The sequence below is a fragment of the Nicotiana attenuata genome, chromosome 7, assembly GCF_001879085.1.
Source record: "Nicotiana attenuata strain UT chromosome 7, NIATTr2, whole genome shotgun sequence".
In the NCBI taxonomy this organism is placed as follows: Eukaryota; Viridiplantae; Streptophyta; class Magnoliopsida; order Solanales; family Solanaceae; genus Nicotiana; species Nicotiana attenuata.
This window is the reverse complement of record NC_031995.1, coordinates 93532361-93549319: the sequence shown is the minus strand read 5'-3', so window position 1 is coordinate 93549319 and position 16959 is coordinate 93532361. Positions and strand designations below refer to the sequence as shown.

Here is a 16959-nt window from a genome sequence, read left to right as displayed (position 1 = left end):
AAAAAAAATTCTCAAGTAACTAAGCAGATATCAATTTGTTTTTCAACATAGACATGCACACATATATATATTTGGTAATAACATTCCACATATTAGCTTTGTGGATGTTAATACTTTCATAAAGGTTTTTCTATGATTAATATTTTATGAAAGAATGTGCTTAATTAGCACATGCTTGAGCCAAATATTCCAAGAAAAAGGATGAAGAAAAAGATATAATGGCAAACTACTAAGTTTATAGACTCTTATATATATATAGAGCTATAATTTTTTATTTATTTTTTTGTTAATTTTTTGTTTAATACAATAACTGAACATTTTGCATTCCATATACTCTATCAACACACCATAGTACACATTAGCTCTATACATGCTAATTATACCTTTACAAGTTTACACGCATGCATGTTTTTTTCTTTCTTTACCATATAAAAAGAGCTAATTAAACAACAACAAAATAATAATTAAGTAATTAATTAACCACACCATGGAGGATAATTAATCCCATCATCCAAGTTGCATGCATATATTCCTGGATCACTCACTGCTTCTTGAAATGAAGTTGATGCTTTTGCTTCCTCCCATATTGAAGAATCATCAATTTCTGGCAAATTCATATTCAAATCTCTCCACATTTCTCCACCTATTCCTTCATTCTGATTAATATTGTTTTCATCAAACTCTTCAGCTGTTTGATTAATGTCCAGAAACTGAAATGAAGTTTGATCCGCAGTAGAAAAACTGTTGTTACCAAAATAATTGTTGAAAAAGAAAGATGTGTGATCATTTCCCATACTCCAAGTTGATGGTGATGCCACATTGTAAAAAGCAGCTGGATTGCATGTCGGAGGAGCTGAAACTGGGCCTCCAGCATTGTCTAGGCCCATGGTATTGGGCCTAGAATTCTGGGCCTGGGCCTGTTTGTTGTAGAGATGAGGTAAGTTGAGTTTCGCATCGGCTCCGTAGAGTTTACGGGCCGCGGCATCGTATGCCACGGCCGCGTCATAAGAATTCTCAAAAGTGCCGAGCCACAAGCGGGCTCCGCGATTGGGCTCGCGGATTTCCGCAACCCATTTCCCCCAAGTACGCTGGCGCACACCTTTATAAGTGCAGCTAGCATTTTCAGGCCCACCTTTACCTCTCATACAGCCTTTTCTTGAAGTAGCTTGAGTTATTTTTTTGGTTTTTCTTTCAACAGAGTAAGTTGATGACATTGTTGGGCAAAATGAGGACTGAGTTTTTCAGAAGAGAAAATGAGTTTTTGTATAGATGGAGATTGGTTTTAGATGAGAGTATTTATAGTTGAGGAAAGGTGAAAATGGGTTGCGCTTTAATGGAGGAAACAAGTCTAAGATACGTGTCTGTTTACATGGTTAGCTTGTTGATACTTGTCAAGTGAAACTTTTGATCATGTTTGTATTTTTTTTTTTAAAGAAGATCATGTTTTGTGTCTCTAGTTAATACAAATGCTTATGCGTTTTTTTGTTCTGAAGCAAAGTTGTCGAAGACAAGAGTGTTACACCTCAGAATGCTGTTTTAGGTTTTCTTCTTCTTATTCTTTTTCCTTTTAAAGTTTTCCCATTTCAACCTGCGTTTCATATTAATAGTGTATGAGTAGACTGTGCTTAAGTGAACACAGAGTATAAGAAGAAAAAAAAAAACGAATTTTGCTGCATACCAAAAATATTACTATTAAAATTTATGGTATTAGACATGCCATGATATTTTTGTAGTTGTAAAAATAAGAAGTTGAGGGAAACAGCCTCTTGCAGAAATGCAGGGTAAGGCTGCGTACTACAGGCGAAGGTACATAGCCCTAAGGGTGAAATCAATTGACCATTCTTCGTCGAAAAATTACATTGTATATATAGGCAAAACATTAGATATATACTAACATATATTGAACACCCTTTATCGAGGATTTTTTTACTTATTTCAAGTTTAAACACCATAAACGAAACTCCTAGCTTCACCACTGCTGCATACAATAGACCCTTATGATCCGGCCCTTTGCCAGATCCTGCGCATAGCGGGGAGCTTAGTGCATTGAACTGCCTTTTTTTAATTAAAAAAATTAAGAAGTTCAAAATTAAAGAAATTTATAAAAATGTACTGTCATGTTTTTTTTGGAAAAAGTGAGTTTTTTTCCTTGTTTTGAAACTGGCATGTAGAAAACCAAATTAAAAAATAGGATGAAGTAAATCCTTACATCAGTCCCGGGAAAAAATTGAGTGTGGATAAGTACGGAATCACTCCAAAAACATAGCAGAGGAGATATAGACAATTAAGAAGAGGTAGCTTTAATATACGTGGCTGTTTAAAGTCTGATGGATAACAGTTGTGTAAAATTGGAAGTTAGTCCAGATTCATTTGTGGTATTCATGGCAAAGTAGAAAAGAGGAAAACTAATGAATAAGCCAAATAGAGAAGATTAGATTGATTTGAAGAATTAACAAACTGAGTCTCTGGGTATAGTAAATGCAGTTTTCCAAAGAGTTTCTTTTCATTCACACGAGTCTTGTGAGTCCGTGGAAAATATGTCCTCCTGTCGGAACCTTCCTGTCGCTAAGTACAAAATCTCGTACTATTGTCCACCCCCACCCCCAGGGACTAGCAGTTGGGGGAGGGGGGGGGGGTTAGGCTCCTCTTCCCAATATAAAAGAGAGTGAATCATGGAAAATGGAGTAGTATGAGATTATTTGCCACTGGTCATACTAGGAAAACCATCTTTATAGTATATGATAAAGTATTCATATTCACCTGACTAATTCGGATTCGCATCGTATAAGAACAATGCATGTGAACACTATTCAAGAAAGGAGCCTTAATGGCTATAAAGATCATCCGAAGAGAGAAAAAGACAAAAAAAACATGTCTTGTAACGCGTCATTTAAAAAAAAAAGTTTTAGGCGTCATGCCCACGACAGCTACGCATCATGTCCTGATCAGTTACGTTTCAATCCCTAACAAAGTTAGCATAAATTAACTGAGACCAAACTTTCATCAAATTAAATTTTTGAGACATAAGTGTGTCATGCTCTTGCATATAAAATAGTTAGAACAACTAATTCGGATTCACGTCGTGTAAGAGAATGCATGTGAACACTATTCACAAAAGCAGCCTTAAATGGCTATAAAGACATCCGAAGAGGAAAAAAACAAAAATGTGACGCGTGTAACGCGTCATAAAAGTTTAATGTGTCATGCTTACGACAGCACAAGCTAAAAAATAAGTTTCTTTTTTCCTTTTTGAGAAAAAAAAAAATGAAAGCTATAGCGTCATGTCGTGATCATTTACGCTTCAATCCCTAACAAAGTTGGCATCAATTAACTTAGACCAAAATTTCATCAAACTAAATTGTTAAGACGTAATGTGTTATGCTCTTGCATATAAAATAGTTGACATCGTACAAAGTATTTCCTGGATTTGAGGCTTTTCATACACCTAATTTTACAAGATGAAACATGCATACACCAATATAACTAGCGAGAGAATATAAAACATAAACTATGCGTTTCTTTAACCTTTTTTCTTTAATACATTAGAGAAAAAATGTCATAGCGGACAGCTTCTTGCCCCAGGAGCTGGAGGTGTTTGAATATTAAACTGAACAAATGAGCGGCAAGGATCAAGGTGGATCTCAAAGAATATTCACACACACACACACAGCCGCTAATTTCCAGCATGAGATGGCCGAGGTACAGATCCCAAAGACTGCAGTATGGACGTAAAGTAATATAATCTTTGATAACTTGAAGACTAGGCTGACAAATTTTGCCTCTATAGTCCTTAATGCATCCAAAACCCAGGCAACAACAGCATATGATATGTCAAGGCAGTCAATCATTTTAACGGTTTAAAACTTCATCAATCCTGACAAAATATTTTGACAGTAGCAAAGGCTGCATCATAGGGATTTGCAAAGCGCCGTCCGTATCTCTTTCAACATCTCATTGACTTTAATCCCTTTTCTACAAGCAACGACATAAGAGAACTTTCATTGTTTGCCACCCAAAGTAACATGTAACTATATATAGGGTGAAGAGGTTTGGCTGAAACCAGCGCCGTTCTTATATCTTGGAGAATAACATAATTTATTTATCAAATATGGGATCCATAAAATATGCAAAGTACATGTGATGAGCACAAAATAAAATATAACAATGAAGTGTCTTTTTTTTTTTTTTTCCTTCTTTTTCTTCTGTGTTATGGAGTAGCTTAATTCCTGAAAACTTGGTTGTGACATGACATAATTACAGATATGACAGCATCAACCATATAAATGGAAATAATGAAGCTGACATATTATTTGGACAATCAAGACTTCTCTTAAACACAGAAAGGTATATAGGGATATCTAAAGTTCCAAACTGGAGGGTCATATTAGTGTCTTCCTAAATACTTCTCCTATGACAGCAACATCAGATATATCTTGGAATTAAGTGCCTGCCAGATAATTTGGAGGAAGAAACTTATTTTACCGGCCAAAAATCACACACTCATGTCTAAATTTCCAAAATGAAGGGACATCTGCGTGTCTGTTACAGACCATTCTAGTTACACCTTATTCCAGGGGTTTATAGTAGGGCATATAAGATTCATACACTTTTCCTAGTTACATATTATGCAAGGGGTTTATAAGTATTAGGAAAGAAGCGAAAGCTTTACCGTTACTCCATGAATTCTATATGTGTTACTAGCTTTGACAACTGAGCTACCAAGCTCTTTAAGGAACTGCAGAAATTCGTTTCTTCCTTTGCAAATGTAAAAACTAAAAAGAATATCTTTCAGTTAGCAACATGAAGACCATTTATTCACGTCTCAACCAGGATTGAGAAAAGTCACAGGGCATATCAAAAACATCTTTCTCTGTGTTAAGAAGAAACACCAGAAATAAGCAGCACAAATCTGCGTTTCTAGATGTAAGATTCCTAATACGTATTATCTCATAAAATTTCAAGGAAAAACATGAGAGAGTTTGAGAACAGCTTTAACAGTTTCCAAACGGGTTGATAAGCTAGATTTTAACTCTTAGCAAGAAAAACTACTTCATAAAAATAAACAGGAAAACTAAAGTTATCATATGGGCTCTTTACAAAGATCTTTATCAACAGAAAAGACAATTCTTACCAGGATATGTTGGTAAAGACTACTTCATACATTTAAACAGGAAAACCTCAAAATTTGGTGGACGGGTTTAGGTGAGCTCTCTATCAACATTCCTTTTAAAGTTAAAACCCAAGTAGAAAAGACACCAGTCACACCGCCTAAAATTCATACTGAGAGTGCATGATCTTTGAGGCTTGAATTTCTGAAAACCGCTACTGACCAAAAGGTACTTAAAAACAGCTTAACATACAGCACGAGAAACAATACCACCTATTGCAATTCACTGATGCAGCATAGAAGTTGACTGAAATAATTTGTTACTCAAGGAAAGCCTGCTGTATAGAAACACTATAACATTGAGGTCATCAAGTATGGTAAACCTGGAAGAGGAGAGATAACAGGGGAACTTACAGTACACTAACACCCACAACAGCAAGAGGGCGTAGATACTCTTCAAGTTCTTTAACCTTCTGATCCTTAGCAGATAACCCAGAAGAAATCTCACTGTTTTGGCTCCCGTCAACAGAAAAGGATTCAGCCACAGTTCCAGAGCTTGTGTCGGGCTCGGAAGATATTCTTTCACACCCAATTCTCCATATTTCTTCAGTCAAGGTAGGAAGCCTGTCTATTGCCTGTCAAAGCATAATCATATCCTTCATACGTAACCAACTTGATGATCCTCAACTAGATGCATATTAAGATACAACATTTTTGCAGGTGAAAAAGCAAGATGATCAGAACCTGACAGCAGAACAGAGATGATAAGAGCCGCATACCTCAGGTTTGTCAATCTTGTTTAGCACCACAAGGTACGGTCTATCAAGGTACTCAGGATTGTACATGCGCAGTTCCTGCAAAATCAGAGGTCTCTTTCCTCAGCAGAATGTTAAGGAAAGAAGACACCAGGGTATAGATAGTCCTCCGGCATTTGGAGTGTTAACCATAAAACAGAGAGACTGGATTAGCATAGTAAGTAATGTTTGCTACAACAGAAGTAGCTTTGAAACAACTATTTCTCCAGCAAAATTATACTATAACAACTAGGCAAACTACAAAACTACAAAAATCATGTTGCAATCCAAAAATGAAGATGAAGGAATTTGCATGGTGAAACAATTCTGAGGAAATAAGTAGGAAAAAGGTGTGCATTAGGTAAGTTGATCTTTCAATCGTCCCACCTATGATCTTCGGAAGCCATAATACTACATAGTAATCAAGAGTTGCTTTAACCTTTAGATGCATTTGTGGTAAACTGGTCAAATTAAGAGATCCTTAAAAGTTATTATTTTCTTGTCAGACCAAACCGGGTCAATGAAGATGAACCTTACAACTGTGTGATTCCAGACTCATTTTCTTCTGTTAAGAAGCAATTAAGGTGTTATAACTATCTCGAGCAAAAAAAATATGTTCAGTGATTGGGGTTAGACTTACTTCTTTCACAGTTCTGTAATCACTGACTGGGTCCTCGGAAGCCACATCAACAACATGGACCAACAATCTTGTTCTCCTCAAGTGCCTCAAAAAATTACGCCCTAGACCCTGAAAGATAATTAGGACAACATGCATAGCTAAATTTCATTTTTGAGAGCAAAATAAGTAAAAGAGACAACCACAAGGTTTGAGACCTCAAATTATTAAAGTGACAACTGAATATGGTACAAGTACCTTCCCCAAATGTGCACCTTCTATGAGACCAGGCAGGTCCGCTAGAGTTGCTTCAGATGAATATTTGTCTGCCCCTAAACTTGGGTCGCCATCAAGACGTCCAAGGTTTGGCATCAACGTTGTGAATGGATAATCAGCAATATCGGGCTTTGCATGTGTAATGGCAGCCAATAGGGTCGATTTTCCAGCATTTGGAAGTCCCTGAGGAAAATTGAAAGAGCAAAGTCAAAGAAGGGTATTGGAAGGAGAAAGAAGAATCTGGGAGACCATTCCTTCTTGCACATTGTGGGAGATTTGGAAGGAAAGGAATCAACGATGTTCTGAAAGCAAATATGAAAGCATACATACATTGAAATATAGATGTATATCTTTTTTGGCTTTTTGGTGTAGACTAGATGATGTTAATAGGATGTTAGACTTTCTCAGCTTCCTACAATGATTTAAAGGAACTGATTTGCGTGTATTTTGGCACAAACTGTGCGCTTATGTTATAAAATTTTACCATTCTCAAAATAAAACTCAAAGAGCCTAAAGATAACTGAAGAATAATAGACAGAATTGCATCTGTACGTGATCATTTAATGTGATGAACCAATCGGTAGATCTATCACAACAGACAAATTCTACGACCGACCATTATAATCCACATATTACATAGAAAAAAAAAATTAAAAAAAAAAGGTAGCTCGATGCACTAAGCTCCGGCTATGCACTGGTCTGGGAAAGAGCCGGACCACATTGGGTCTTATGAATGCAGCCTTTGTATTTCTGCAAGAGGCTGTTTCCACCGCTTGAACCATGATCTCCTGGTCATACGGCGGCAACTTTTACCATTGCGTCAAGGCTTTCCTTCATAATCCACATATTACATGTTGTTACTTATTTGTACTCGTCCCAATGACAATATATGTTGTTGGGGATCTAAAGGCTAAAAAGTCACCGAAAAAACTAGCATCATGCCATCCTCGCACTTAACAAAACAGACACGCGTAATTAAAGAAATGAAGAAGGTCAAACAGGTAAGAGCTAAAAAGCAAAATGAGTGTTTTTCTTATAGCCTCTGTTTCAGAGATCATTTCACTATCCATGAATATAGGTTCACAAATAGCAATAACGAATGCTTAAATTGATTAAGGGGATACAGGTTCTAGAATTACTCTCTTTTTTTCTCAAGATTTCTTTTCGATAGTGATGGGTGTCCGAGCTAACTTGCGGCACCTCGACTATGCCGTTGGGTACCTGCTACCTCCCACCAGAACAGGTACCGGATATCATTTAGCATTTTCTACCTGTGCAGGGATTTGAACCATGGCCTTTTATGGTTTTCATTCCACTTCATCGATAGCTAGGCTATACCCTTAGGTGCTCTCAACAATTATTTAAAAGTTTCTAAAAGATATGCCACAAACATAAAATCCCTTCCTTACAACAAAGAAGCCAATTTTGACTGACAGCAGTTCAAATTCTGCCATACAACATTCAGAAGGTACATAATTTCATTTTACAATGTGAAGAACCAAGTTATAGGAGATTTTGCTGACTAATTGACTAAACGACCTAGCTAAATGTGCAAATGGTTGAAAGGAAATTTCAATTTAAATATGCATCAGAGTATACCAGCATATATTAGTACATGTCAAGTGAATCATGGATATCAGAATGCTAATAAAGCTTATGCACATATCTGCAAATCACAAAAAGTTTCAAGTTTAAAAATGATACTCACAACAAGACCCACATCAGCAACAACTCTCAGTATCAACTGCAGGCTAACTTCCTCTCCAGGCTGGCCAATAGCTAAAACCTGCGAGAAAGTGAGACAAATCAATACATGCTGTGAGCACGTGATTTTTGCCCTAAGCAAATTATTTCCAAAAGTTTCGAATAATTGATTTCTTTATTATTTTTACAAATTTCGTGAATTTTGTTAAATTCTTGTGTTAATTGGTTGCATTTTTATTCATATGAAAATACAAAAAATATGCACTTGCATTTAGGGATTTAATTTCACAATTTTGGTATTAATTAGGTATTAATTAGTTTTAGAACAAAATTTAAAGAAAATTGCAAAAAATAGTTTCTTTGCACTTTCAATTGTTAATTGTTGCATTTATCTTTAAATAAAATTTTAAATAATTTTAGGAGTTTAAATAGTTTAATTAGGTCTTTGTTTTGTTTTAGCATTTTATAAAATCAGAAAAAATATAAAATACAAAAATGAAAGCAAAACAAAAATGAAAAAGGGGGACAATTAAAATAAAAGGAAGTGGGGCTTGTTAAAGAAGACTAAATTGGGCCAAAATTGGCTTGGCCCAAATCAAAACCCCCTCAGACCCGCCTATTGAGCCCAAGACCCATCCCAATACCCGGTCCAGACCCCTCCCCTATGAAACGACGTCGTTTCGCCTCCAATTAATCTCAGCCGTCTATGATTGTTGATCTAACGGATGGGAAGTCCACAGCTTTTAATATATATATATGTCTGAATGCACCCCACCCCCCCTCTCGTCTATCTCCTCCAAAACACTAGAGACCGTCCCCTTCCGCCGCCTTCCACCGTCCGCCACCGGCCGGAAATCGCCGCCGGCGGCGGCGAAGCTCCAAACCACTCCAAAAATACACCCCTTATTCCTCTCGTCTTCCTCTTTCCAACCCCCAAAACCGCTTCCCCCAAATCCTAGCCAAACTTCTCGAATCCTCAATCGAAAATCCGACCAAAACGGTAACTCATCCAAAGTCAGCCAAATTAGCACCAAATCATCCCCTCTCTTCCCTCATCCCAAATTTCCACTTGGTTTCCGTCGAATATCTCTGGAATTTGTCAAATCGTTAATCTAGGGTGTTTCGAAATCAAGTCTGTTTGGAGAATCAAATGCTCGATTGACTGTTAGCTAATGTTACATGTTTATTTCAGACGAAATAAACACGCGACATTAACTGAAAGCCAAATTCGANATCCATAAGTCTAATTGTCGCTGGAGTTTCCCATGCATACTAGAGCTATTACACTAGAGAGCTCGAGAAAGAACAAACCTAGTGGAACAGGAATTCGCAATGTGGTGCAGCAAGTCCATTTTGCAGGTAAGATGTTAACACACCCATGGCATCAACATTTCCCCCACGCTTCGCCTTGTGCTTGCTCTTGTTGTGAAACTCCAACAGTGTATCTTTGCTCTCATCTGCATAAATGACAACGTCGCCACCATGTCCCCCCATTGGAAGGATTAATGAGCCATCAAAGTCCCTTTTATAAGAGGGTTTTCTCTTAGTCTTTTCTCTGTCAAATTTTCCTTGTGACTTAGATGGAGCTTTAACGTTGGGCATACTAAGAACGGCACCATGCCCTCCATCTCCAGCACGAACTGTGATAACCACCTCATCAAAGTATTTGTGGGGTTCCCTTATGAATGCATCAGAAGCGGGCGAAGGAGGCGTTCTGGCTTTTGCAAGTGCACACTTTACAGTATAGCTTCTATAATTTTCGTTATTGTTCCATTTTTTAGAAGCACTGTAGAGAAAGGACCAATACACATTATAGCAACAAGAACACAAAAAGAATGTATTGGAATACAAGCTAACCAAAGCAAACGACAGAAACAATCAAATCCATGATATCGATCCATAATCGCGAATAGTCAAACAGAATATTCATACCTCAGCAGAATTTCACGGTATAAATTAACAAAATTGAAGCATAATTTTTACTTTTTTTGACAAGAATTTCACTTATTTGCACAAAGAAGGTGCTAATATGTACAGCAAAAAAAAAAAAGGACAAAATATTCCCTTTAAATATGGAGGGAATTATAAAAATTCTCAAAGGTATTCTTTACATCATGATTCAGCTTGAAGTTACAGGATTACACCAAGAGTACAAAAGCTGCAAATCCTTAAATTATACAAAAGATAAAAGCTGGAAAATTATTCTCATATGTTAACTGAAATGAAGCATAAACTTAGTACAATTACACTGCCCAAGTCGTAGTCTTTTAAACAAGCAACATTTATATTACAGTTTTTTTAAAATCAAAATTATCAAATGTGGAACAGTCCAAGATAAAGCTAAAAATAATACCTTTTTGGGAATTGTGGCAAGGGAGGGGAGAAGGTAGCAGAAAAGGAGAGCGATAAATCATTGGTAAAGTTAAGGTTCAGAAAGGAAGAAGAAGAAGAGTGAGAGAGCATAGACGCCATAGTAGTGGTAAAATGTGTTGGGCGCCAGAATATAGAGAGGATAGAAGAAAGAGGATTAACTTCCGCTTTTTATTTTCGTGAGCTTCTACTTTTTCTTTTTTCCTTTCCGTAACTACTCAGTAATTTAAAAAAGAAAAACATAAATATAGTTTGTAATTTAGTCAGAAAATATTGTTTGGGATTAATGCAGCTTCCTTTAAAATATTGGACTGGATATATTATAATATGGACTGTTGATATATTATAGAAAATTCGGCCTAGTTTATCAAATGATACTGAAACTGTTAAAATAGCACGGGCTAGCCAGTTTTCGGATTGGTCATTCAAAAATAGTCAGCGTTTGTAAAGTTATTAAAAAATAACCACTATTTTGCTGCAACACAGAAAGTTTCAGCATAATATAGTGGAGATCGGTGCACTAGCATATGAACTTCCAGCATATTATACTGGAACTCCAACATGCGGAAAGTTCCAGTATAATATATTGTAGATTGGAGCTCCAATCTCTCATATATTTTGCTGGACCGATATAATACACTGGAGCTCCAATATAATATACTGGAGTTCTAATATACTTATGCTGGATTTCCAGTATATTATACTGGAGTATTTTTTTTTCGTATTTTAAACAGTGTTTTCGTTCAGATTTATCTTTAAATAAAAATTGGCTAAATTTCGATTACTTTTGAAACTGTGGCTATTTTTGAATGACCACTTGTAAATCTGGCTATTTATGAATTTCTCCCACTGAAACTAACTCAATCCCTTCACCCCTTCCATATAAATTACTGTTTAACTAGTCTTAACGTATGCGTGTTACGCATGTACCTTACTGTGATGAGTAATTTTTTAAAATTATTATATTAAAAATTATATTTAAATTATAAAATAAGAGTTTAAGTACCTGAAATTGATGAATAAAATAAATGAGCACAGTAAAAAAAATTAATTAGAATAATTCGTTCGTATAATCTTGATAATAACAATAAAACTTACAAGTCATTTACACGATTGAAAGTGAAAGAGAATAAAATCTCTTAAAGTATATATTCCATGCATGTAATTCCAAAAAATAATTAATTAATATAAAGATATAGTTATAATATATATTATATATGCTCGAAAACTTTGCTCAATATTTTTGTTCCATCATATATGCATGAAAACTTTTATTTTATACTTCATAAATAAAAATTTATTTATTCTATACGTAAATCTATAATAAAGAGTAAAAATGAGAAAAATAATATTATCGAAAAGCATTAAAAATTTATAGAGTGCTATGGAAAAATTTATATGGGTATTCTGCCACCGAAAGTTTTGAGTGCTACGGAAATAGTTGAGTGAACGTTTGAGTGCTTTAACAATAATTAACTGATTTTTGTTATAAGCAAATAAAATATAACTTTATTATATAATTTCAAATAATTGAGAAATCATTGGAATAATGAACTCAATAATGTTGTTACTCATGGAAAGTAACGAAATCTTGTCCAAAAAAGAGAGATCGGAGATGAAACCTTGAGGAGCAGCACGAAAAAATGGAAAGTCGTGGAGACAGCAAACCACCAGTTAGCCACAATGTGAATCTCGTTGGGATTATTTGATGGTCAAGAGTTAGTATCACTTTGGTTTACTAACGAGAAACAACTTGTTTTGGTTGGCTCAAGTTGTATGATAGAGTGTGTAAACTTATATCCTATCCAACTGGGAAAAAACTCCATTTATCTTCTTTTAATTTTTTCTTAAATTTAAGAAAATCCACTTACAGGTCAATTATTTACATCACCATCTTTTTAGAACATTTTCTCCCTGATCTAATCTTCTTCTAATGTCGAGTGCATAAGAATTTTCATGTAAACAGAGCATTTGACTAACGCATTCGTTTATGACATTTGCCTTTTAAGTATAAACAAATCGCTACAACTGGAATGTCTCACAGTTGCCCTGAGGCTGACTCATGAGGTCTGAAAAATGTCACAGAATCCATGATCTGATCAGCCATTCCATTTTTTGCTTTCTGAAAACAGACAATGCGAATCTAGCTGTCAGTGGAATTCAAGATGCAGTAATTGCTCCTGTGATTAGTGGAAACATGTTCCTAAATTGGCTCACCTAGCTCTTCATAAAGTCTTTCAAAGAAAATGGTGGATGCCCTTCCTGCAAACATGACGGTCATCAAAAGTTAGTATAGCAACTCGATCAGACATTAAGAATCTTGGAACTGCTAATTAGATAGTCCTTGTGGAAAAAAATGATTTAGCCGAAGTAGCACGACCAAGAATAACAAAGAAATGGTGTAACCAAAAGAGAAGGCACAACGGATAAAGACTGACCAAGAAGTGTCAAAATTTTCGCTTTTTAACACTTATTTTCACTCCTCTATACTCCCTGTCTGCAGAATGCTAAGCAACAGATCACGAAATAAAGTTCTAGGATCAAACCTTACTGGATTCTTGACTTAAGCATTGTCTTACAACAGTTGTCTGCTGTATCAACCTTTCAACTGCAGAATAGCTGGGGAGGTTGGAATTTGCTGCCAGAGCAAGACAGAGAAAATGAGTGAGAGGACAGAAAGCAGCCATAAGAAATCATAACACCAAGAAAGACCCGTTAAAACACACCAAGTATTGCTCTATTCAAACTATCGGAAACTTGCTGCCTGTACTCCCAGCTTAATAGATGAAACATGGGCGACTTTTCTGGCTCATTGTAAGCTAATAAAGCCATGAAGTCCTGCCACAAAATTCCAATACTTAGACAAGTTCAAGGTAATTAGAAGAGAATATCTGAGAGATTCGCTAGGGAAGAAACGTACTTCAAGTTTTTCAACATATTTCTGCACCTTTCCAAAAGGAGCCAACTTCGTCTGTGCAAATTCCAGAGCTTCTGTGCTGCCACAGGAAGATAGTAAAAAATTGTCAGAAAATGTAACTTCATCTCTGCCAAAGAAGTCATTGGCCTCAAGAGATCAAAATGCAGATCCTTATTTTTTCCAATAAGTCAGGAGCGAGCTGTTCTGTAAGTTCAATGGCCTTCAGTACATTCCCCTCTAGTGCCGAATGATAAATCCCTGGAGATAACTCGATGGTTAGGACTATCAATCAAATACGTCTAAAAGACTAAAATTAATAAGTGGAAAACCAGAATCCAAAGGACTTCATCTTACAGCATGCCAATGCTTACCGCGGACTGGATAAACTGAATTATAAAGAGGAAAAGGAAATAAAACAGCCCCTTGTTAACCATTTTCAAATCTGCCCCTTCTTTATTGAAATAGGTAAAACCATCTGTTGTTCCAATGCATTGAAGGTGAATACAACAACACTACGTCTCAATCCCCAAGCTAGTTGGGTTGGTTATCTGAGTTCTATACATTCATTCTGCTCATTAGGGCTCATTTCATAATTAGGGCTTCTCTTAAAAAAAAAATCCTCTTAAATAAACAATCACCCTGCTCGCGTACCATACATACGACGCAGGTACACATAGAAATACATGCTCAAACAGCAAATTAGAAATTTTACGGGGAACATTTATCCCATTAGAAGCCAATTCTCTTTAATGATTTAAGGAATAAAGTTCAATCCTCTTAGAAATTCATTTACCAATTCAATAGGATTTAAGAAATTCAACTGTCAATAAGATTGCAAATATTCCAAGTATAGCATACTTTTGGGTCCTAGACTACCCGGACTTACACATATTAGTAGCTACGCACTGACTCTCATCACCTCGTGCGTACGTAGCCCCCACAAATAGGAGCACATAACCAATTATTTCACCTATGGGAAAAATTCCCTCTTACAAGGTTAGAAAGGAGACTCACCACGCTCCAATGTGCACTTCCAATACCAAGAATGAGCCCGAACCCTCAAATTGGAGCCGAACGATTCGAAACTAGATAAACGTGGTAGGAACTAGTCAATATAAGCTTACAAGATCATATTCTAACTATTTAAGCAATTTCCCACGCTTAAACACAATTTTCCTAAGATCCGACCCCGGGCCCACGTGCCCGGATTCCTAAATTTTTTTCGAAAGAAGTTGTTCTTTATAACCTAAGGATCAAGAATATACGATTTTTACTTCATTCTACAACAAATTTCGTGGTTGAATCTTGTTTTTAACAAAACCCTAGGTTTTACTCTATTCCCATGATTTTCACAAATTTTTATGTGTTAATCTACCCAAAACTCAGGTATTAAACTCACATTAATTATAAATAACTTACCTCACAAATGCTAGGCGGAATCACCTCTCCAAGACCTCAAAAATCGCCCAAGAAATGAGTGAAAATGAACAAAAATGGCCTAGAGCCCGAATAAATGAAGGCCACTGCCTCCTGCGATTTCCGCATGTGCGGTCCTGGGCCGCACCTGCGACCAGCGCTTCTGCAGAAAGAAGACCGCTTCTGCGGACAGGCCCACCGCTTCTGCGGTTCCACTTCTGCGGATTTAGGGCCGCATCTGCGATCTTGGGCTGCCTGGCCTTGGGCCGCTTCTGCGATAGATGGACCGCTTCTGCAGTCTCGCACCTGCAGTCCACCAACCGCAGATGCGGTTATGACAGAAGCAGCAACTTCAGCACTTCTCAAAATTCCATTTTCGATCCGTTAACCACCCGAAATCCACCCGAGGCCCCCGGGACCCCAACCAATCATACCAACCAGTCCCAAAACACATTACGGACTTGCTCGAGGCCTCAAATCATATCAAACAATGCTAAAACCAAGAATCGACCTCCAATCCAAGCTTTATGAATTTTAGAATTTCAAACTTCTACTTTCGATGTTTAAACCTATCGAATCACGTCCGATTGACTTCAAATTTCGAACACAAGTCATATTCGACATTATGGACCTACTCCAACTTTCGGAATCGGATTCCGACCCCGATATCAAAAAGTCCACCTCCGATCAAACCTCTCAAAAACCTTCAAATTTCTATCCTTAGCCAAATGGCTCCAAAATGCTCCACGGACATCCGAATTCACTTCCAATCGCGCTCCCAACTCCAGAATCACCATACGGAGCTACTCCCAGACTCGGATTCCCAAACGGATATCGATAACACTGAAATGCACTTCAACCCAAACTTATGAAATTTCTTCCAAAATGCTAACTTCCACAATAGGCGCCAAAACGCTCCCGGGTCACCCAAAACCCGATCCGGGCATACGCCCAAGTCCGAAATTACCATACGAACCTGCCGGAACCTTCAGTCCCGATTCCGAGGTCGTTTACTCTGAAATCCAATCCTAGTCAATTCTCTCAACTTAAAGCTTCCGAAATGAGAATTTCCTCTCCAAGTCAACTCCGAACTTCCCGGAATTTAATTCCGACCATGCGTACAAGTTAAAATGCCTGAATTGAAGCTGCTCATGGCCTCGAACTGCTGAATGGCGCGCTAGGGCTCAAAACGACCGGTCGGGTCGTTACTTCATCTCCCACTTAAACATACGTTCGTCCTCGAACGTGCTAGGAACTGTGCTGGGGTTGTCTGGAATTTGATTTTAGGGCTTGTTTGTGATTGGATAAGTGATATTTAGCCTTGTTTATGCTTGAATTCTAAAATTAATGGTTGCAAATGTTGATTCATGCTTATTTGACTTAGTCTCTACTTGAGAAAGAGAGACTAAGTCTAGAAAAACTTGGCTAACAAGGAATTGGGGTGAATTCAAGAAATTGATAGCCCCAATTAAAGGGTCAAATCTAGAGATAGTATGACCCGACTTGAGCATATATCACTTGATTTGAGCAATACCCATTTGGACTTGAGAAAGCCAAATTGGGCAAAATCACTCAAACTACCGAGAGGTATAGAGTGGTAATTGTGTGTGATTTCTATATTACGACCCCGACTAATCAAACTTCCCTTAGAATTCACAACCCGTTAGGTAACCACTTAGGTGGAAGTCACGAGCCTAGATCCTTTATCACTTGAAAAATAACCAAAACCAAAAATATTATCTTCTAGTTTATCAATTGC

At 37.0% G+C, this 16959-nt stretch overlaps 3 protein-coding genes across 3 annotated transcripts; all 3 read right to left on the bottom strand.

Moving 5' to 3' along the window:
* LOC109230586 (dehydration-responsive element-binding protein 2D-like) lies at positions 333 to 1401 on the bottom strand. The gene has a single exon (XM_019396056.1). The coding sequence runs from the start codon at positions 1212 to 1214 to the stop codon at positions 477 to 479; it is 738 nt and encodes a 245-aa protein (XP_019251601.1). The 5' UTR covers positions 1215 to 1401; the 3' UTR covers positions 333 to 476.
* Positions 3348 to 11038, bottom strand: LOC109230277 (probable GTP-binding protein OBGC2). The gene is made up of 9 exons (XM_019395793.1): positions 10851 to 11038; positions 9819 to 10283; positions 9382 to 9472; positions 8502 to 8579; positions 6776 to 6976; positions 6542 to 6649; positions 5887 to 5961; positions 5522 to 5742; positions 3348 to 3972 (listed from the first exon to the last, which is right to left on the bottom strand). Exons 1-9 carry the CDS (start codon positions 10967 to 10969, stop codon positions 3909 to 3911), a joined length of 1422 nt encoding a protein of 473 aa, XP_019251338.1. The 5' UTR covers positions 10970 to 11038; the 3' UTR covers positions 3348 to 3908.
* On the bottom strand, positions 13013 to 13937 carry LOC109230276 (glucose-induced degradation protein 8 homolog; the record flags this gene model as incomplete). Its single annotated transcript, XM_019395792.1, has 4 exons — positions 13013 to 13129; positions 13414 to 13505; positions 13594 to 13705; positions 13788 to 13937. Coding segments are annotated over 4 exons (399 nt in total), but the record flags the coding sequence as incomplete, so codon positions are not given.